Source organism: Balaenoptera musculus, chromosome 21 (genome assembly GCF_009873245.2).
Source record: "Balaenoptera musculus isolate JJ_BM4_2016_0621 chromosome 21, mBalMus1.pri.v3, whole genome shotgun sequence".
Classification (NCBI taxonomy): Eukaryota; Metazoa; Chordata; class Mammalia; order Artiodactyla; family Balaenopteridae; genus Balaenoptera; species Balaenoptera musculus.
The window spans coordinates 29,103,683-29,127,817 of NC_045805.1; the positions used below are offsets into that span (position 1 = coordinate 29,103,683).

Genomic DNA, 24,135 nt, shown 5'->3' on the forward strand with positions numbered 1-24,135 from the left:
CACGTTGACACACATGTGGTTGGAAGTCATTTCACTCAAAAAGAGTTGTCCTGCTTGAAGTTGTTTGCACAAACCAAATAGATGACCCTTTGACCATAGCCACAAAGGATACAATTTCCTCAGGGTCGTGGAGAAAGTCAGTAACAGCCTCCAATCTAGAATTCTGGTCTTCCGAAGACCTACGTCGTGGACCTTCTGCCGTTCATTCATTTGCGTCCTGTGAGTCGGCACCTCGGTTGGTACTGGACCCTCTGGCTGTTACTGCACGGGGCTTAGGACTCTAATACACCGAAGTCCAAGTCCTGGAATCATTACCATGTGATCATGACATCATAGAAGAAGCAGCCCGACAATTCTGTCTCCTGATGTGTCTAAGCAAGTCAGAGGACAATAGTGGGGAAGCCCTGGGGAAAATGTCTTGTACAGCTGAGATCCAAGCAGCGTTTATTCTTTCCTCCCTTGTGACCTTCTTCAGCGGACTCCTCATCTTATTAATATCCAGGCTTATCTGGAGGAGCATTAAAAAATGGCAAAAGAGCGAGGGAAAAGGAATTTTCTTGGTCAGTTCCCCTGTATGAAGATCAGAGATAGGTTTGGCATGCGTTTGTGTTTAGAAGACCATGGAGGCTTCACTCAGTTTTCCCGGGTTAACCGCCAGCTCTGATGCTGTGGCTTAGACACGGGTCCATCCTGCTCAGGGGTGGAAAACAGGACCCCAGGCCACCATGCCAAAGGGTGCAGCTGCAGGGCCAGGCCTCCTCTCCCACCACTGGGAGAAGCAATGCCTTGTGTGGATGACGATGCATGTGAGCTCTGGAAACAGACGTCATTGTTTTGAAAAAACCATCCGCTAACATGAGGTCTATGCCTCTATTTCAAATTTTAAAATGCCAGTTGTGTTGGGTACCACGAGGAAGGAAGAAAGGAGCATCAGTGTCAACCTCGCCTTCATGGATCATTCACACAGGATGCTCATGTACTCACAAGTATACATTGCCTTTTATACACGTTAATACAACACACGGAGTTGTGCACACATGCAGAAACCCATGCATACGTGCACATGCCATCCAGCCACAAACTCAGGGACACTTCTTTACACCCAAACAAGCTTTGCAAGGGTGGGCACTATTGAATAGCAACTGGCAAATGATGATGGTAAGAATAATGGTATCCTATCCAGGTAAGACTCTGCTTAAGAGAATAAAAACGCTCAAATGTTACATAATGGCTGTTCTGGTACCAATGGTTGAAAGCAAAGATCTGTTCACGGTTTTTCTTTCCCCAATTTTATTTTTCTGATTTCCATAACAGAACACATCAACTGTGTTTTGTAATTAATACTGAAAAGTTGCTTGAAACATTGCCTCTTGATGCTAAACATTGACATAAAATAAAAGAATTTATAACTTGGTAACTTTTTAAGGTCATTGCCAGTGTCATCATATGAAATTCAGGTGTCTGCATTCTAGAAGTGCCCAACATGGAATTTTATAGATTTTGTCGCTAAATGAGTTTATGCTGTGACTAATTATTTCTAGATTAAAGACAATAAGCAGTGGCATAGCAATGGGGGAATGAATCCTGGGGTTCTGGTTTCTTAACAACACTGACGGTGCGTGAACGGGCACTGGATATGGTGAACATGCCTTCTGCCTTTTTTTTTCAGTGCACAACTGAGTTGGTGGAATTGTTTAATCTCCTTAGACTTCTGCTCCAGGAAATGTATCTTCTTCCTCATTATATTCATTTTTGTGTGGTTACAAAAATGTGAGAACGCATTTGTCCATAAACATTTGCTGTATTTTTCATTTCATTCTTTTGATATAATTTATGTCTGCCCTCCAGTCCAGAGGTACCTTTTCATTTCATATAGGAAGCAGATGTTACAAAATGTTAATAAGCAGGGTCTGAGCAACCAGAAGACTATACTGTTCCGCTTTTAAATCTTGAGGAGAGAGTTTCCTAACAGTTGAGTGACTTCTTTATAATTCACTGTGTCTAATTAAATTGAGAGTGTTGTATTTTTCTCTAAGCCTTTGGGAAAGTTGGCCTAATGCAAAATTGTCAGAAATCTAAGTACTGTGGAAAGTTCTTTTAAAAATTATTTGGAGAGTCATAATTTTCTCCTTAAATGTGCATTTTAAAAGATTTACTACATTCATAAGTATGATTTTATTATATCTTAGGGCCAGTTTGTTTTGCCACAAAAGGCACCTCAGTTTTATAATGGAATTCAAATGAGTGTTCCATATTCATGCCATTGAATAGTTTTTTAAAAAGTCAATGCCCAGACCACTTCCCAGGCATGCACAGGATGAGTCATGTGTATTCGTGGCAATCGTTGGTCAAGGTATAAACTCGGTCAAAGAGCCATTTAATGAGACTTCTCTTCTTACCATTCAGAAAATACGAATAGAAAAATTTAATCATTTCAAAAGCCTGGCTCCACATAAAATGAGCTTTTCTAAAAGTCAGAGGTCTTAGTCTGCATGGTGTGGTCAATCCCGGTTCACTTGTGTCTTTCTCAGGGGTAGTTCAAGACTGTCAACAGACACAGAGGCTAGTTCAGACTCCAGACTGTCCTCATTGCCTGCCCACCGGCAGGTCATTTAATTTCTCTGTACCTCGGTTTCCTTATCAATAGAAAATGGATTAAATCAGACTTACTTTGGCTACCTCATAGGATTATTATAAATTTCAAAGACAGTGGTCCCTTTGTATCCCTTTGTGGTTGCAGGACACACCCCCAAAATCTGAGGATGCTCAAGTCCCTTATATAAAATAGCATAGTACTTACATATAACTTGTGCACATACACTTCAAATCATTTCTAGATTAGTTATAATACCTAATACAATGTAAATGCTGTGCAAATACTTGTAAATATAATGCAAATGCTATGTAAATAGTTGTCAGCACCCCATAAATTCAAGCTTTGTTTTCTGGAACTTTCTGAAATTTCTTTTTTTAAATATTTTCTATCCGACGTTGGTTGAATATGCAGTTGCAGAACCCGCGGATACAGAGTGGGGATTGTATAAAAAGTAAAGATAGTTTGTAAATTTGAGGAAGGATCATAATTTCAACAGGATGTGATACCAAATAAGGAATTAAAATCAACATAAAATGGCGAAAAGTTTCCTTCTTCTTTCTCACTCAAAAAAGCAAATACTTAAGTAATCACCTAGAAAGCCATTTGTAATTTTTTCCTTTGTCTGTGTATCTTGATAGAAAAGGATAAGACACTTATTCCCAGAACAGAGAGAAGCTCGCTGCTCCCAACCCTGATCATAACAATAGTGTCAGTGTGAAGGGTCTGGGGCTGAGAGTATGTGAGATGGGCATGCTGAAGACTGCAGAATTCAGAATGAAGATACTGCCAAAGAGCAGTAAAATGCAAACCCAGTAAAATTCATCGTGTGAAATGGGGAATAAGTGAGTTCGGGGTTCCCGGGGTTGGACAAGGTGTAGCGCGTTCTGGCTGACGCTCCAGCAGGAGACACCATCAACACGCATAAAACAGATGACCTTCTCTGAGACCCAGCTCACTCTCGATTTCTTTCTCTTGCCTCTAGGAAGTAATGTCACGTAGCATGGACCGTAAACGTTCAAGAAGTCTCACTTTCCAGGGAGTCTTTCGTGATCGTGTAGAAATGTTGCTCTCGGCACAGACCTTTGTGGGACAGGTGTTGGTGAGTACATTTCCAGTGCTCACGTGCTAACGAACTTTAGCCACGAGTGTGATGTATGGTCAGTGTGAAAGCATCTGCTGGCCTTATCTAAAATATCACTACCTCCCAACGGCTGTCTCCTTTTGTCTATGCTCTCTACTGATGATTCTGCTTGCTTTTTCTTTGGAGTGAATATAATTACTTGGCATTACATTTTCTATTTGTTGTCAGCCTATCCACTAGAAGAAAGACTTTATTAGGGCAAAGGTTGTGTGCATTTCATTCTCCTTGTATGTAGATGGATGTCTGGCATGCAGCTGTTGCTCAAAAAATGTTGGTTTTTAGTGGATTCTCTGCCCTGTGAGGTACAACTATTTTCCCCTCCTTTGATTCCAACAGCTTCCTTTCTTCATTTTACAAACTGGTCTTTTTTGCCCCTCTATGATATTTATCATTTACTTCCTGTTTTAATCTAGGTAAACACTGACATATTAAAACTCAGTCCAGGCATCATCTCCTTAGGCAAATTTTACCTTATCTCCATATTAAGCTAAGAGTCCCCCTCTCTAAGTTTCTATCATTTCCATTGAACGCTGTTAAATTAAAATTATCTGTGCATAAGCCTGTCTACCCTAGTGCACTGTGGACTCCTTGAGAGAAAAGACTGTCAGGGAAATGCTTACACCCCATTGTCTGGAAATAGCAGATGCCCTGTAAATGAATATTGCCCCATCGTCATTTCAGTAGTATCGTTTGATCTGAAACATTCAAAAACAATCTGTAATTTGAGGGTATGCTGCCATCCCATGGTGGCATGGTGGAAGGAGACGTATGTGAACTAAAGATTATCCTCTGCTTTTTGTAATTAGTACAAACATTGTTCTTTTCTAGTTAATGTTGTTTAATTCCGATCTAACTAATTTTTAAACCTTATCTTAAAGTACATAAGTAAAACTGCTTTGATAAACTCTGCAGGGAATACTGAATCATCTGGAAATGTGTCTCTCCTTTTTTTTCCTTCTGAAGTTTTGGTCTCTTTTTTGAAATCCTTGTCCCTATGACCTGTTAGAGAAGAATTTTGTGATTCTCTATGATTTTTATCAGGGATTTGTTAGGATCTCTTCAAGTGTTCAAATCTTGTTGGATTATATGTGGATAATGTTGGAAATAAGGTAGTAAAGGACCCTGGGGTGAGGCAGAAGAGAACTTCCACCATCTACAATGTAAGCACTGCATATAGGGATTGGGTGGGGAAGGAATGATCATTGACTACATATCAATAAAAATTATTTCTTTAATGATGGAAAAATTGTTCTTTCAGTCTGTTACAGCTTATGATTAAATGGTTGGAACAACAGGAAGCATGGAGTAAAGGTTAAATTAGAATGAATAGTCTAGCATTGAAACACAGAATTGAGACTCTCAGTGAGGGTTCCAAGCAAGTGTTTTATGAAAGGATGAGAAAGAAAAAAAAGTGGCTTATAGATTTCCTTCCTTCCACCCATCCGTCCTTTGTAATTTCCTTCCTTCTTTCTTTCAACAAATATTTACTGCTTGCCAACTACATGCAAAGCATATACTCTAGACATGATGAAATATGCAGGCAAAAATCTTGCACTTATGGGACTTAAATTCTAGTGGGGGTAGAGATGATGAATGTGTACGTAAATAGATAAGATAAATTCACATGATGATCAGTGCTGTGAGGGAATGATGAGTGATGTGTTTGTGAGTTTCGGTGGTTTTGGTGTTAGATCACATTAGATACAGTGATCTGAGAGGAAATCTCTGGAAAGGTAAGATTTGAGCTGAGACTTGAAGAATCAGAAAGATAAAGTGATTGAACAGTGGAAGGAGCAGGTTTCCCAATAGAGAGAAGAGACTTGTGGATGTAAAGGGCTCAGATTACTACAAGTACCAAATGAGGTTCCTGTGCTAGAGGCCAGGAGGGCAGAGGGCTCTGAGGTCTGAGTGGAGACAGGAGAACCATGCAGTGCTTTGCACTTTGTAGCAAGGAGCTAGGCTATTCAAATGGAATAATTGTATTCTAGTGCAAAGGGGAGTCACCGAGGGGTTTTAAAGCATGGGTTGACATGGTCTAATTATGTTTTAGAAATTCAAGAGGCACTAAAGTTTGAAAATAAAGGAATTGTCAAAGGCATACTAGGCAAATGACAATAGTGTGAGTTCAAGGCAAAAAAACAATAAACGAAGCCAAGTAGCCTGTATTAGTTTCCTAGGATTGTTGTAACAAAGTACCACAAACTGAGTGGCTTAAACAACAGAAATATATTGTCTCACAGTTTTGGAGGCTAGAAGTCTAAGATCAAAGGTTGGTTCCTTCTGAGGGCTGGGAGAGAGAGTCAACTGCCTGCCTGTCTCCTAGATTCTGGTGGTTTGTTGGTAATCTTTGGCATTCCTGGGCTTGTAAATGCACCCAGGTCTCTGGCTTCATTTTCACATGGTATTCACATCGTGTTTCTTCTGTTCATGCCTGTGTCCAAATGTCCCCTTTTTATAGGGACACCAGTCATATTAGATTAGAGTTCATCCTTATGACCTTATTTTAGCTTGAATACATCTGCAAAGACCCTATTTCCAAACTAGGTCACTTTCTGAGGTACTAAGGGTTAGGACTTCAACATACCTTTTTGGGGACACAATTCAACACATAATTTTGTAATGAAAATTTGTAACTAACTTCAACCAAGATATAACATCATGAGTATCATTATACCAAAAATATAACTTCAAGATAATTAATAAATAAAAAATTACAAGAAATAAAAAAGCAATAGAAAAGGAGAAGAAGGAGAAGGATAAAGAAGACCAAAGTAAATTAATTAATAACAAAGAGCTGACTGAAATGATCAAACTCCATATGGTAAAAACATAAATTAAACCTACAAATGTCTACAAACTATTTGTAAAAATTCAGTATATATTAATAGGCCCCCAAAAAACAATCCCAATTAAAAAACTTACAAAGTAGAGGCAGAGGACATAAACTGAACACAGTACAATAAATGGACAGGAAAATAATAAACTCAGAAAAAAAGAACCAAAAACAAATAATTTACAGCTAAAAAATTGTAAATATCTCTTTCTAAAATGACTCTTGACTCAGAGAAATCAAACTTAAAATTGCAGAATATTTAGAGAGTAAAGATGATGAAAACATCACATATCCCTTGCACCTACATTATAAGTTGGGAATTGTTCTAAGTTAAATGCATAACGTTAACAACTTATCTTGATAAATAAAAAATAATTAAAGTAAGTGAATTATCAATGTCGAAAAGTCAGAGAAAGAAAACACATTAAATCTAAGGAGAATAAATAAGAAAGCTAGAAATTAACAAATTATAAAAGAGCTGATTACTTGAAACAAACAATAAAATAGAGAAATCAATAGGTAGGCTAAACAATCCAAGAGGGGAAAAGCAAAATATACGGAATAAGACATTAAAATGAGAAAATAAATACAGATAAAAAGGAAATTGAAAGATATATCCACAATTAAGTATGAAAACCAAATGATTCCTTAGGACAACATAAATAAGCAAAACTGACCATGAAAAAAAGAAAGAAACTTAAACAGACCAAATAACTGGAAGATACAAAGATATTGTCAAAGACTTTATCAACATCACCACCACTACCCTTCTCCCCCTCTGCCTATGGGAGACCCAGACAATTTCAAGGTCCAGTCTGCTAGATCTTCAAATAGTGAATCTCTCTAATGTTAATTAAATAGTCCCAGGGCATAGAAAATACAAGAAAGAAAGTATCTGATTTTCTTTTTCAATGAAGGCGCAGTATCTATATCAAAACCCACAATGATGGCAAATTTAATAACATCTGTAGACTAATGTCTTAAACACGTGGATACGTGGCCAACAACACAGTGTAAGAAGAAAAAGGAAGGAGGAGGATGAGGAGGAGAGTAAGTTGTTGTTTAAAAAAAAAAGAAGGATGAAATGAAAAAGAAGGAAAATGAAAAGGAGAGGAAAATGCAAATAGTCAAAGGGAAAGAAAATATTATCTTCAAAACCGGAGACCTTCTGAGATCCTTCTAGAGATAAAACACGGCAATGTGCCGATCACCTCTGAGCATCTTTGGGCTTGTTGCTTTAGTTATCACAAGCGTGTTTTTACAGCTACCTGTGGGAGATTTTCTATTGAATTTAGTCCCAAAGAGTCCTATTCCTAAACTGTTCCTTCTTTTGGATGCTATTAATTGTGTAACTGTGTTTCTCTGTTGTTTTGATAGCTGAAACATTTAAGAACCAAAAATATGGCTCATCTTTAGTAAGTGTATCTACTTTTAGCATCATCCTAGGCACCACTTTATGTCCATCTTCTATTTTTCTGTCTTCTCTGGCAGGATGAGTATAAGCCCAGGTTTTTGCAGGTTGTCCTGGTGTAACTGTTTAATAGAGTCTCTTTCATTCTTAAAAGTGTATGTGTTGTGACAACAAATGACATAGCTGCCTTAGCTTTAAGTGAAAAGTTCTGTTTTTCAAAGCCACAGGACATCTTCCAGGGAAAATGAGCCATTGAAGAGAATGTAACTTTGCAGGTCTCCTCGACTGCTCTGTAGCTTCAACTCCACCTTTCTCCTTTGACTAGAAAGCATGATTTTTTTTTCTCTTTCTACTCCTAACTGACACCATTCCCCTCTCATGATGGGCCATGTCCCTCCCTTTTGGTCACATGTAGCCTTGCTGGAGATTTATACATTTCATGATATACATATATATATCGTGTGTAATTAATATCACTTTTATCCTTCTTGATTTCAATATCCTGTTGCTAGCCAACCAGGAAGCCACCGTGCTGGTTGGCTACCATCACTGGGACCTGGTAGGAATGGGCACCTTTGAGGACGGGTCCCCGCCCATCCCAGGCTCAGTTTTTCAGTGCCCCGTGGAAGGAGTGCAGGAGTTAATGTTAGGTGGTTGCCTGTTCCTCTGCAGAAGCAGCGTGGTACTTCTCAGGCTGCTTCTTTTTCAGACCTTCCTCATTCTGTCAGAGGGTCCTGGCCAGTACTTCGTTTCCTCCTAAATCATCATGTTGGTCAATTTCCTGATCACTGGCTTTATTTTCGTCGCTGGGGCAGCTTTGATGAGCTGAGTCTTCCCGCGCTCACGCTCACACTTCCTCCCAGTCAGCTCTGCCAAGGGCTGCCGGTCGTCTTCCTTGTCAACCTGGGGATCCCTGTATCCAGGATCCCGGAGGCTCCACCCGGCAGGGCTCAGCCTGGAAGCCGCGGGACAGCACTGTGCATGCCCAGCACCAGGTCCCGCCAAGCCTGCGCAGCCTTCACCCTGGACAGCCCTCTGGGCTGGCCTCTTTTTAACAGATTTTTCAGTTGAATTTCATTTATAGAATTTTTTTCCTCAGAGCGCTTCTTTGGTCACATCTCATAGACCTTGGCAAGTAATGTTCTTATTTTTAGTAATGCCCAGTTCGTCTTTAGGTTAAGTTTTAATTTTGATTTCTTGCTTGATTCATCATCTGTTGTGAGGAGTGTTGTATGCTTTTGTTTCCTTGGTGTTGGACTGGCTCTCTTTTCTACTTTGGTAAAATTTATGGTCCAAGAATATCACTGCCTTTATGATCCCTAGTTTATGGAATTTATGGGGAAATTCTTTGTTGCCTAGTACATGATCAATTTTTATTACTGTGTAATGGACTTTTGAGAGAATCTGTGTATATTTTCCATATCCTTAATTATTTGCTGACTGAAAAGGGCATGTCAACATTTTTCATTTATGATTTTATAGTTTTATCAAATATCTTACATTTCTAACAGATTTTGAGTTATATATTTTATATAACATCAGTCAATGCATAGAGTTACCTGTTATAACTCCTTGGTCAATGGTGCCTTTTACTGATATGAAATATCCATTTTTGTCACATTGAGTGGGTTTTTGTTGTTGTTGTGTTTTTGTTTTTGTTTTTTTACCCAAGGGATACTTTAGAACATAATGTTAGCCAGTAACATTGCTTTCATTTTATTCATACTTGATTAGGATGTCTTTGCCCAGCTCTCTTTCAGTCTTTCTGTCTTATTACCTCTTAAGTGTGTCTCTTTAAATATCATGTAGCTGCACTTTTGTGTTTATTGATTTAAGAATGCATTTATTTGTTCATTTACTGGAGAATTTAATTATTCTCCTTTATGGTGATCTGTTTCATTGGTCTTTATAATATTTAGGGATTGAATTTACTGCATAATAGACTATCTAAATTTCTGTGGCTTAAACAAACAGGGGGTGTGTTGGTAAAGAAAGGGAGAATGGGTATTGGATAAACAACTAGGACCTTTGTGACATCTCAGTTCCTTGTCTTACTGGAGAAGCGGAATGACATGGTGATTGAGAATTTTGAGAGACATGACCTTAAGCATTGGCTTCTCCACTTCATCTTGAACAAGTTAATTTTCCCGAATTGTACTTCTTTCATATAATGTGAATAACCTCCTTAAAATACTGTAGGGAGTATTGTAAACCCTTCAAGGGTGTAGTAAGTACTGACCCTTGGCTGATATTTACATTCCTTATTTGTTCCTTTTTGTTAATTTTATTTATTTTCTTTTGTATCTTTTGACTTGGGATTTTCCATTTTTAATAGAATATCATAGGTATATCAGTAAATGAAATTCAGAACAAACTTCCCACCTGTATTTCTCTCTAATAATATCTCTGCATGTTTTATATCTATATACTGCTCTCGCCTGAGACCTTTGGCATGTTTTTCCTCCACACCACCCCTCCTTCCTTGCAGAAATTGTTGAATTAATCTGAACACTCAGTTCCAGATTGCTACTGTGTTTTTTAGTTTTTTTGGCTTTTAGCATTGTACAGCTGGTCAGATTTTCTTCTTAATATTTGCTTTAGAGTTAAAAATTCCATTAATTTTACCAGTTTTATTAGGCACCATTTTTTCTTACATAACTTATTTTATCTTTCTAATTTTTTTTTTCTTGAGTACTTGCCATATTCACTTGCAAGGGAAATTGTGGGTAGTACACTTTCCGAATTGTTGAATGTCCCCAAATTTCTTTCCCTTGCTCTCATAAGTGAACAATAATTTGGCTGGGTTTAGAATTCTTGGCTTGTAATCCTTTTTCCTAAAACCTCTGTAAATGCTGTTCTAAGTGTTCTAGCTACTTAAGGATACCAAACTCTTGTCTCTCAGCTCCAAATCCACCCTCTCTCCTCTGCTTTGTGATGTGAGGCTAGTACGCAGCAACCACACGTCTCTTTGGTCAGCTCCCTTGTGCTCTAGAGGAGGGGAAGGGAACTGCCTTTCTGTGTTTTACATCTAGTTTTTTCAGCCTCACTTCAACAATGGCTTTTTCTTCCGGTAGCAGTGCTTGGTTTCAGTTTCCAGGCTTTTCCAACAGTACCAGGACCAGCTCACAGTGTCTCTTCAGATGTACCATTACCAGCCAACCCAGGACCCCTCCTCCCAAGTCTGAAGCCCCCCTCCAAAGGGCACCTCTTTGATGCCCTTTGGCATCAAATGTTTTTAAATGTTGAGAATCCCAACCTCCCTTTGTTGATCTCCCAGCCAGTCCTTGGGGGTGCAGCTTCTTGCAGTTACTACCTCTGTGTCACCCCCATGTTCCTTGGTCTTTCCAGTCCTCCAGTACTACTTAACAGCTTTTTAGAATCTCACCAGCAACACTAATTGTAATTCTTAAATGTTTAATTACATATCCTATGCTCACTCTTTCACTGGAGGTTATCTCATCTGTTCTGTGTGCCTGGTCCTCCTGTTTTCTTATACCTCCCGTATAACTGGCAATTTTCTGGTGTCCTCTCATATTCACAAGTGAAGATTTAGAGTATTCATAGCGCCCCTTGTTAACTGCGTTGGTGGCTGTCTGGATTCTGAACACGCCCATAACCATCCACCAACTAAACGGGCTTTAAGCCCCACTGTAGAAATCACAGCTCAGGTGGCGGGCTTCCTACCCCTCCCAAATAGCCAGCGCTTCCAGACTTTGCCCCTTCAACCCAAGGGAAATTCATAAGTCCTCTCAGAATATCTCCCATTTCTACCTGACTCACCAAACAGCCTTCACAAGCTGTTAGCTCCCAGTGCTTTATTTTGGTTTGGTACACATTTTGTTGCTTATTATATATAATTTCTGGATCATCCTTTTTAGGTTTGTGGCATGAAGTTGATATTGTTCTTAGATTGAATAAAACTAAAATTTTCTTCTTTTATTTATTTATTTTTGTTAACTTTATGGTGTGGAGGACTATAAATATATGACCTTGTTACCATATTTCTGGAAGCCTGTCAGTACATGATTTATAGATGAAGAATCACGTATGGGATTTAGTAAGAGAAAAAATATGTAATCATATGTAAGGAGAAGAAAAACAATTTCATTGAAACTATTAATAAATCTATCTATATATATATATATACACACACATACGCATATCCACTCCCAGCATTTTTCCTGAGCTTCAGACTACATTTGTAACCAAATATCTCCATGAGACCCACAGTCTTAGTGATATCTCCATCAACACTTGATTCAGATGTTAAAATGGAACGGACAGTAAGAGTTGAGACCCCAAGAAAAATAGATGCCACTAACTCCCATTAACCTTCAGCACTGCCACTTACAAAGCAGTTGGAAGAAGACCAGTTGAAGCTCTTAGCATCTTGACCAACCCAATGTAAATTTGGGCAAGCTGGAAATTGAAGAGGATTTGGAACAAGCTCTTATTGTGGCAGAGGTATTGGGGGGGTGGTTTTCCTCCCCTGTCAAGCAAGGGACCACTTAGAAAGGTCAGCTGGCATCTCTTGGAACTCTGGGGACATAGAGAGCTGATGTCTGGCTCGTTGGTGAAGAGGGATGGCCACACTGAAGAGAATCTGTCCTTCTAGTGTTTGTTGGGGCAAAGAGTGCTTGAGCTGGTCCGTGGGCCAGATGTGGGTCACATGTGAGAGTCTTCTCAAACCTGCCCAAGTAGGCATCTGGAGGGGGAAGAGTTCCAGTAGAATACAAGAGTGCAAGGTGCACTGAGAAAAGAATTGTGAGCAACCAGTGAGAGGATGCTTTCACTCAGCTCAAGGGAACCGCAGAGGGGACGCTTAGCGATTAAATATTATCAAGCTGCAGCCCGTCTGCCCCCTCCCCTTGCACTTCTGATCTGTTTAAGTTGCTCTCCTTTATTTCCCTAGCATGCATATTCTCACATACCACCTAAGGTACATATTAATTACTATTTATTGTCTAGACCATAAGCTCCGTAAAGGCAGGGATATTTGTATATGTTGTTGAATGATGTTTCCCAATCACCAGAATAATACTTGAGACATGATAGGTACTAAAGAAATATCTGTTGAATTTAAATATGAATTGAATTGGGAATCTCCAACAACCCAGGAAAATAAACAGTAAAAAGTCCAGCATTTCCTGCTATTAGCTCCCCTTTCTGTTCACGGCCTGACACTGACCTACGATTCTCAGAGGCCAGAGGTAGCCTAGTCAGTAGGCAGCTGGGACTAAAAAAACAAAAAGGGTTAACGGAGAAGAAACGAATCCCTTTTTGCATGCTAGTAGCCTGCTCAAGGAACACCTGAACTGGAAGGGAGTGAAGCTTTAATTGTAAATAAAATACAGTTTTACACAGGACTGAACATATTTTTTTAAATGTTTGGAAACTAGAAATAACTGATTACCTACAGTTGACCTAAAAATTCACCGAGGCTGCAAAATATTTCATCCAAATGTATTGAGGGTTTTAAATGGGCAAATTTCTGATTATATTCCACAAATTCTTATTTTACAGACCAGATATATTGGCAAGTTAAAGCGCTCATTTTCTCTTCTCACTTTATAGCATGTTCCCTCCTGTCAGAATTCTGCCCATCCTTTAGATGGGCATGTTTGGGACTGTTTCTTCTCCAACATCATAGGCAATTCAAGTTCAGAGTCTGTATCCCACGGCCCTCATTTTCTAGCGTGTAATAAAGTGCATAACTCATATTAAGCACTTAATAAATGTTTGATGAGTGAGTGAATGAATAAACAACAGGACTTCTTGAGCTCAGAAAACCTTAGGAGCAGCAGAAAGGACAAATTGTTTATTCTGAAGTGTGTGAAAGTTAAAATTAGGTAGGTAAAATGGATAGGTACATGTCCATTTATTGAATACCCAGTAAAGGTCCAATCAGTTTTTGTTGAGTGAATGAATGAATGCTAACATAAATGAATGTGTGGGGAAAAATGGCTACAGATGTATAGGCAAGGGAAAAAGGTAAAACACAATTTTGTTGGTATGTTTATTCATCTCTGTTCATGCTAATAGAATGGATCTGTACATTTGTCTGTGTTTTTTTTTGTTTTGTATTTTTCAGGTGATCCTTGTCTTTGTGCTAAGCATTGGGTCTCTTATAATCTATTTCATCAACTCCACTGAGTGAGTAAAATCCCTAGTCAATCTTGTCTGCTCATATCAGTAGCTTACCAGCTAATTTGGAATATTCTGTCAGGAATAATGCTTAATATACTTTCACGTAAACTCACACACACAAGCTCATAAGAAAAGGATAAGTGTTTAGTTTCCCCTAGGAAGTACTAAACCCAACTCCACAAACAAACAAAAACATGCATGAGTTTCTCCTGTATCCTGTCATTCTACGCTGCTAGGAGCTGGGGTGCTGTGCATATGTCTATTCTAGTTTCTGTGACTACAAGCCTCCAGCTGTTGTCTCCGCCTTTGGACCGTTTATGTGGGCCTTACGTGCCTTTGGATTCCTTAGGTGTTAAAGCAGAAGTTCTCTAGTCATTTCAGGGTTTCTCATAGGTTCTCGACAAGTTTGGATGGTCTGAGGAAAGAAAATGCTAGACCTCACCGGGGATGTAGGAGCAAACTATCCTCTGTTCTTTTCTGAAGGCATTCCCTTCTCCTGTGCCAAAGTTAGGACAGCTTCTTGGACACAACCCAACCTAATCTGAGCTCCATGCTGATCCTCCGGGAATTTTATTGGATTTCCAGCTAAAGTAAAACTGGGATTACAGGGCCACACAGGTCAGGCCACTTTAGAGATCCTACAGAAACTAGGAGTCCTTGTTTTGTGGATTCCTTACTGACCTTTTAGGAACATTTCCTTGGAATTTGCTTCAGATCAGTTCATGTGACGTAGAGTAGCTCTCTATCAGAAGTATACTGAAGCCAAAATGTTGTCCTGGCTGGGTAAGATGGTCTTGCACACCAAAAAGAGCCACATAACCTCTGTGCCTCTGAATCCCACTGATAAAATGAAAATGGAACCAATAAACTCTATGAAAAGAAGAGCAGGTAATTCTTCTGTTATTTTCAGCTACATTCACGGCCCAGTGGTTTTGTTCATTGCATACCTCTACTCCCAAGAGAAAAGTAATTTCCTTGAGATGTGCATGTAAGTGTCTGGGTTGACCATTCATGGTAAATAAATAGAAAATTGCCCACCCGTTCTCTTTATTTGGTCCTCTGTAGCCACAGCTTTTAAAATGTCCACCTTTATAAACTGTCTTTGTTTCTTTTCCAGCCCTGTTAGAAGCTGTTCTTCATACCAGGACAAAACCATCCCGATTGATTTGACTTTCAATGCTTTCTTTAGTTTCTATTTTGGATTGAGAGTAAGTACCTATTGAACATGGGAGTAAACGGGAATACAACAGGCGCACTGTAAAGAGATCTGTATTATACAAAGAGATGCCTTCCTTAGACAATCTGCCTATGCTTTCAGGCTCTAAAGCCAGAGGGTCTGAGCCCTAAATTGTCAAATGTATAATGAGACCCCCAAACTCTCTCCTGCACTTGAAACTGTAAACCAGGTCAACAATTTTAGCACAAATGAAAAGGATGCCTTGTTAAAATATCATCACCCTATCACCCTGTCCTTCTTATTGGCTTCCCACTTGCCACTCAGAAGAGTGACTAGTAATCACAAGAGAGCAGAACCTGAGTAACAAGCCTCTGAAAATGTCATTGGCTCCACTGATGGCATATGTGCCATATAACTCTATAAAATACTCTTGTGCCTTTAATTTTGTTGCATTCATGTATTCAGTAGTTCTCTCATTCCACAAGCACTTTTTGAGGGCCCACCCTAGATCTAGATTCTAGATTTATCTATCTCATGTTTGTGAGATAGATATACACACACACACACATATACACACACACATATATATACCCACATATACACACACACATACACATATATATACACACACACATATATATAAACACATACACACACACAAATATATACACACATATACACACACATATATACACACATATACACACACATATATACACACACATATACACACACACATATATATACCCATATATACACAGAGACATACACACACACACATATATACACACAGACACACATACACACATATACACACACAAATATACACACATATACACACACACACATATATACCCATATATACACACAGACACACATACACACACACACATATACACAGACACACATATACACACATACGCACACATATACACACACATATATACACACATATACACACACAGACACACACATATATGCACACATATACACACACAAATATATATACATATACACACACATATATATGTACCCATATACACACACACATATATATACACACACACACATATATATACACACATACACACATATATACACATATATATATACCCACACACATATATACATACACATATACACATATATGTACCCGTATACACACATATACACACAGGTATACATGTATACACACACATATACACATACACACACGTATATATATACACACACCTACACACGTATATATACACACATATACGCACACACATATATGCACACACATATATATACACACATACACAAACGTATATATATACACACACATACACATGTATATATACACATATATTCACACAAATATATATACACATATATACACACGTACACACACAAACATATACACACATACATACACACATACATACACACAGAGGTATATGTACGCACATATAAGTGTGTATGTATGTAATATGTATGTGTGTATGAAAGGTATGTTATATATGTATTTCTATGACCTTCCTTCAAACTTATTTCAACCACAGTGGCCATCACAGTCTTATTTTTACAGCAGCCCCTCCCTTCTGGAAGCGCCTGCTTTCTTAATCCAAATGGGGAAGCTCATAAACACAAGCCTTGGCCAACCAAACTTCTAGACCTTTTCCATTGAAGACCATCCTAAATCTTGTATCTTCCTTGCTCACAAATAGGGGGTTTTATCTATGTAATTATATATATATATCAGGAAGTTCTAGGAGCAGTAGGAAGGTCAAAGTGATTATTCTGAAGTAGGAGAGTTAAGATCTGGTAAGTAAGGTGGATTCGTGTTCATTCATTGAATACCCACTAAAGGTACAATCTCTTTATCTATATGAATATATAGGTGTGTATATATATATATATATATAAATGTGTATTTACTTATATAGCTATATAAATATATATGAGTGTATGTATGTATACATTGTATGTATGTAATAGAATGCGGTCAGAGCTTCAGTTGGTGGATGAAGTGTACCTGAAAAAAGCCACTCTTGTGTTCACTGTAAAATTTTTGAGGGTAACAGAATTTGGGGACTTCTGTTTTCATTTCATAGTTTGTGGCAGCTGATGACAAGGTCAAGTTCTGGTTGGAGATGAATTCGATTGTAGACATCTTTACCATTCCACCAACCTTTATTTCTTATTATTTGAAGAGTAATTGGCTAGGTAGGTGAGTTGTGGGAATGAGCAGCAATCTCAAAAAAAACCCCTCAACATTCATCCGTAAGTATCCTTTCATTTTCCTTTAAAGCCTAAATGACGTTTAAAAAAATTCCTCCCCGTGATTGTATGGTTTTGTAAGACATTTTCAGAACCCATTCTTTTTTTTACCCCAGTCCCTGGCGATGGGCCTGATGCCAGTAGGTGTACGAGGTTGTTTATTGTTTATGGATTATCTGCACCTGAGGGGCAGGGCCCCAACATCCTCGCCCCCTGTGGCACCTTTGTGCCGAGATCCCACATGACTGGGAGAAGTGAAAAGCCTCCCGTGGTCTTTAAAAAGTATAAATCATCATATCCAGACACGCGGTGACCTGTTAGAGATTTTTTTAATTAGTTACTTTGTCTTTAAGGTGGATGTATTGACAGTACGTGGGCATTCTGTGGCTTTTGTCAGTTTTTATGTAATCTTATATTATTATTTATTATCTACAAAATATTTCTTACTAGTGTTACTATCAAACTACATAAAGGCGAACAACACGCAAACCCTGGGGAGCGTATCACAGAGACTCTATAGTCAGGAGTTAAAGTGGTTTATGGATCATTTGTTCTCCATTCTAAAGAAGAGTTAAATAGAGTAAAATGTGAGCTGTGCTTATTGCATACTTTGTAATAATAATACTCAGCAACGCTTCGAGGTAGGTGTCATTATAATTCCCATTTTACAGATGAGGAACTAGAGAAGCTCAGGGCGTTGCTTTAGATTACAACAGCCATTAAGTGAACCAGAATTTGAACCAGTGCTCAGGTCTTAAACTGATGACATTGTAAGATATTATACTTGAGCATTTCAGGGAAAGAAAGAACGTAAGCAGTCCCAGGTGTGGTATAATTCAGACTGCTCCCTTTGTGACCCTCATCTTTCGGCAGCTTTCTTTTTTTGATTGCTTTGTAGGTTTAAGGTTCTTAAGAGCATTGCGGCTGCTGGAACTCCCTCAAATCTTGCAAATTCTGAGAGCCATCAGGACCAGGTAAATGCCAGCCCTGCCTCAAGTACTACTTACTCATTCGGATTAGGAAATTCAAATGTTAACTGAACCTTCAACTCAGCTCATTTCCCATCAGAAACTTCAGTGCAGAAGTCACGAAATCCCTTACTTTCCAAGATACCATTTGCTTACTTTTCTCTCACTGCATTAACCTCACACACTGGCTGGAAAGTTTGCAATCATCTTGAAGAGTGTGTTTCTTCTCTGTTTCTTGGACCTACAGTGTGTCAGTCCATTTAGGCTTAATTCTCCCCCGCACCGAAAAAAAAATTTTTTTAATCAAAGCAATTCAGACAAAATAGACTTTAAAATAAAGACTGTTACAACAGATAAGGAAGGACACAACATAATGATCAAGGGATCAATCCAAGAAGAAGATATAACAACTGTAAATATTTGTGCACCCAACATAGGAGCACCTCAATATATAAGGCAAATGCTAACAGCCATAAAAGGGGAAATCGACAGTAACACAACAATTGTGGGGGACAGATCGTCCTGACAGAGAATAAGGAAACGCAAGCCTTAAATGACACGTTAGACCAGATAGACTTAATTGATATTTATAGGACATTCCATCCGAAAGCAGCAGAATACACTTTCTTTCTCAAGTGCACACAGAACGTTCTCCAGGATAGATCACATCTTGGGTTGCAAATCAAGCCTTGGTGAATATAAGATAATTCAGATCCTATCAAGCATCTTTTCTGACCACAACACTATGAGATTAGAAATCAGTTATAGGAAAAAAACTATAAAAAACACAAACACATGAAGGCTAAACAATATGTTACTAAATAATCAGTGGATCACTGAAGAAATCAGACACTTTGAGTCTATACATTCGTTGGCATGAATCAATCCACTGCTGTCTAGGAATGTAAGACAATTCCTCCAAGCCTGAGAGCTGCCCAGCAGCAGCAGTGAGTTCTTGCTTACAGAAATAGAGCTACCTAAATATCTCCAAAAAATTAAAATTACAGTTAAAAAAAAAAATCCAACCTACCTTTAAGCAGCAATCCTGTTAAAGTTTTAGGCAATTTGGTCTAACATTACCCACTCACAATCCCCATGCCTCTGCATTCTCACTAGAAGCATCTAATAGTACCGGCCAGGTGGGTCTCACTGCTAAGGGTTTATGCTTTATGGAGCATTTGTGATCGGAAAGGGCTGTTCTTGTGTGGTCGGTAGCCTTGCTGAGAACCACAGAGATTTCAGCTAAACTCTAGGGCTTCCCTTAGGAGACAGGAGCTTGTTTGATCCTCTTCATTCAAAGATGCTGGTGTGAGTTTAGCAATATGGAACTACATTTCTGTGATCTACTCACAATTTCATTTTGCAAGCCCACTCTCTGCATCCTTGGGACACTGCCCTTTTTCAATATAATATTAGGCTAGTGGAGATCATCAGAACCTAAGCTTTTGGAACACGTGTGTGTGACGGGGTGTGCCTGAGAGTTGTGCATCTCCGATTTTAATATGTAGACGAAGCAAGCAGGGGATCCTGTAACAATGCAGATCAATCGGTCAAGGCAGGGCGTGGGATGCTGCATTTCCAGTGTGCTCCCAGGGAAGTGTAACATTGCTCCTGGTCCATGACCGACACTTTGGGGAGCGAGAGTTTAGAGGACGAGGTATTTGTGTTGTTCGGGAACCTGTCAGAACCCAGCAGCTCTTTGTCTTTCTTCCCCTAGCAATTCAGTGAAGTTTTCCAAGCTGTTATCCATCGTTCTGAGTACCTTGTTCACTGCTGCCGGATTCATTCACCTGGTGAGCATCTCATCCAGCTCCCTGATGCTGCGAGTGAGCGTGAATGTCTTTTATGTGAAAAACGGAGGCAAACCTTCTGAGCGCCTGTCTCCATCACTGTAAGCAGTGTGAGGTTTTTCTTCTCACCTCCTTTGGATGGGTTTTCTCCACCCCATACTTCTCACAGATATGTATCTCCTACACTCACGGTATCGACGTTCCTTCTTCCAACTTTCAAAACCTGCTCTTAGGAGAGGATTTAATAAGTTTACTCTTCTAAGGTATAAGCAATAGGTAACGTTTATTACTGTACCATCATAGGGGTTCCAGCAATTTGAAAAAGAATAAAGGGTCAGAGAAATGAAGCCAGTGAGAGAATTTTGTACTTACAAAAGCTGCAGAGTTGGGTGAGGGAGCAGTTGCTGAGTTGCGAAGGGGAGTTTGGAGACTTTCTTGGTTCTCCTGGAATCAATCTGTATACATACCTGCCTCCTTCGCGTACAAGAAAGGTTAGTTCTCACGCCATATAGTCGGCAACATAATAAATGGACTTCAACAATAGGAAAGAAACTCCTGGATGTTATTGCTCCAGGAAAGTTGAAGAGAAATCATTAGAAAATGCAGAAATTGAAGTGGGATGTTAAAAGCCTGCAAAGGCCTTTGAGAAAAGCAAAACCGAACAAAAAAATAGAGCAGAAGTCTTTTCCACTTGAGCCCTTCTCTCAAAATTAATTTAAAAATCACAAGGAAAAGGAAAAAAAAAGTTTAAAAAAAACCCATGTTCAGTTCATCAAGAAAAGTGTCAACCACCAAATGTGTTTGGTGTTTCAAGAAACAGATACAAACTACTATGCATAAAATAGGTAAGTAACAAGGATTTACTTTATAGCACAGGGAATTATATTCAATATCTTGTAATAACCTGTAATGGAAAATAATCAGGAAAAATTACTGAATCACTATGCTGTACACCTGAAACGAACACAATATTGTAAATCAACTATACTTCAATTAAAAAAAAAAGAAATCTGAAACAAGCCACATCCTTCCTCATCATGCAAGCAGGAGACAGATTTTTCTGGAGAAGAAGTGTCACAGCAGTAAAGGTAGATCCCTGCATCTGGAGGTTTAGCCCAAGGGGCATGGGTCTACACTGGGAGAAGCAGTCACCAGTGTTCCCGTAGAGACCTGTTGGCCATGACAGAACGGTAGGCAAGAGGATGCTAAAGGAGAAACCATGGTACAGGTTTTTTTGGGTTTTTTTTTTTTTTTTTTTGCCTTTAATAGTGGTTCCAATGAGGGGCTCTCAGGCTGAATGGGGCCTACAGGCATATTTTATTGGACCTAAGATGTTTGTATTATCTGTTTGCTATTTTTGTATTGGTTGCTACGTTTTTTAAGAGAGCTCACATTAAAAAAACCTGGATTTCTGGATTCTTTGCGAAAACACAAGATTCTGGCAACCGACTCTCCCAAGGCCACCAACAGCCCTAGCTGAAGATTAGCTGCTCCCTGTAAATCTCACAGGTGTCTGGTTTGAACACGGTCTCAGGCCCCTCTAAGCACGTGATCATGTGCTCCTATGGGGCGTCCGGTCACCCTGGGGAGGAGACCTCCAGCGAGGATGTGTGCAGAGAAAGAGGGAGAAGCCACCAGATGGTTTTGGACTCAGGGCCATCTACTGTGGGTCACACCAACATCTGAAATGTGAAAAACCTAGAAAAGCTGTAACCCAGAGCAAAAAGTTAGCAGATTTTGTTCAGAGGATATTTGAAATGACAAACTGAAATAAAAGCTATGATTGTCCCAACTGTCCCAAGTTATCCCTTCCCGTGCTCACACTGTCCTTCAGCTAAAAGTTGATACCATTGGAGGGTGAGTGTCCACCAGAAAGGAATCAACATGGTGCCTATGCTAAAATTCTGCCCAAAACAGGGAGTGTGTTGGAAAGCAGAGACATCAGTATAACAATTACATCACATAACGGCTGTCAGAGCAACAATAACAAGATAATTTGCCCAACGGAACAAAGGAAATGTTAAGGAAAAGCCCTGCGTATACAAGGCTTTAAAAAACTGAAAATGGTACTTGAAACAAAATACTTAAGGTTTTAAATAAAAGATTACTAAACAATAGCAGGAGAACAGCCCAAAGATACCAGAGAAAAAGAAGAAAAAAGTTTTACAGGGCCAAAAATCACATTAGAGGGGACACAAATGTAATAAGTGTGACAGAAATATGCTCAGAAACATGGTGGACAGGATTGAGGCAAAAACACTGCCATAGAACAGGACAAAGATACTTAAGTGATCTGGAGAAAAAACATGAAAGATGGGTCACGTTGATTTAACATACTGTAAAATTCATGTTCCTGAAGAAGAGGACACAAATATGGTATCAGAAAAATGTTTGAATATAAAGTATTGAATCTGTAGATTAGAGGGTATACGGTATCCCAGGAGAAATAACCCTAAATGAGTCCAACCATAGTTTGGAACAATTACCAACCTTTACGGGTAAGGAGAGAATCTAAGCAGAACAAAGAAAGGTCTATATTAGGGGGGAAATGAAACTAGCCTCAGGTATCTTGCCAACATCAGTCAGTGCAGGAGGTGACAGAGCAGTGTCTGCCAAGGTTGTGTGCAAGTGTAACCCATCCGTCATTTTAAGCACATGGAAGAGAGAAGAGCATCATGAGTCCCTTTAAAAAATGACCTTGATGATAAAATCCAGCCACATAGGAGACGAGTCAAAACCAAGATCTCAAGAATGAGGAAACCATGATAAAAAGGAGTGATGGTGATTACTGACTGAATTGAAAACAGAACAAAGACACGACCAAGGGAATCGTGGGTGCAGACTAGAACACACATGTACCATGTAAAAATAATAAAACCAACATAAATAATGGAGAGGGAGGCAGGGATGGGAGAGTGTCCTCACGTCCTCTGCCTCCGTAGCACAGCTCACCTAAGGTTGAAACATAAGGTTTAAAAGTGTAAAGTTTCAGTTTTGAAATGTGACATTAAAAATAGGTAACAATTCAGTATATTCACATTGGCCCATAATCCTTCATCTTTAAGTTATTTCCCATCTGGGGCTGAGGGTCGACGCTAACATGGTCCAGGGCAAGAGCAGGGTGGCCAGGTAGACCAGCAGGAGCTGACAGGTCTTAGGAGTGGGGAGGGGTTTGCAGCACTAAAGCAGTACTTCCAAAGAGGGTGAGTTAAATGGGAAAGGGTTATTTAACTTACTGTGAAGGAGATTTCTAGGTTGAAATAAGTTTAGTTTCAGTTTGTAAAACATGTTGTACAAGGGTATGATGGAAGCCCTGTGCTAAGATGTTTACAAGACACTATGGAGTTTTAGCTTAAAGCAAACTGTCCCAAGCAACACTTCAACTCCTGGAAAAAATATATATATACACACATATGTATATACATATATATTATAGTATATATATCATATATATGATTTTTAAAGTTGAAGTATAGTTGCTGTACAGTATTATATGCTACAGTGTATAATATCATGATTCACAGTTTTTAAAGGTTATACTCCATTTATAGTTATTACAAAATATTGGCTATATGCCCCATGATGTACAATATATTCTTGTAGCTTATTTTATACCTAATAGTTTGTACCTCTTACTCCCCTACCCCTATATTGCCCCTCATCCCTTCCCTCTCCCCACTGGTAACCACTAGTTTGTCTCTATATCTGTGAATCTATTCATTCTTTGTTATATTCATTAGTTTGTTGTATTTTTTAGATTCCACATATGAGATCATTCAGTATTTATCTTTCTCTATCTAACTTATTTCA

The 24,135-nt window shown here is 39.0% G+C and overlaps 1 protein-coding gene across 1 annotated transcript in view; it reads left to right on the forward strand.

The window, feature by feature from the left end:
* The first annotated feature begins 365 nt into the window (after positions 1-365).
* The window catches only part of KCNU1 (potassium calcium-activated channel subfamily U member 1), a 135,168-nt gene continuing 111,398 nt past the window's right edge, over positions 366-24,135 (forward strand). Inside the window, exons 1-7 of the mRNA XM_036838630.1 lie at positions 366-560; positions 3,579-3,695; positions 14,073-14,134; positions 15,246-15,336; positions 17,402-17,513; positions 18,466-18,541; positions 20,253-20,328. Coding sequence (XP_036694525.1) covers positions 366-560; positions 3,579-3,695; positions 14,073-14,134; positions 15,246-15,336; positions 17,402-17,513; positions 18,466-18,541; positions 20,253-20,328 — 729 coding nt within the window. The remainder of the gene's footprint in view (positions 561-3,578; positions 3,696-14,072; positions 14,135-15,245; positions 15,337-17,401; positions 17,514-18,465; positions 18,542-20,252; positions 20,329-24,135) is intronic.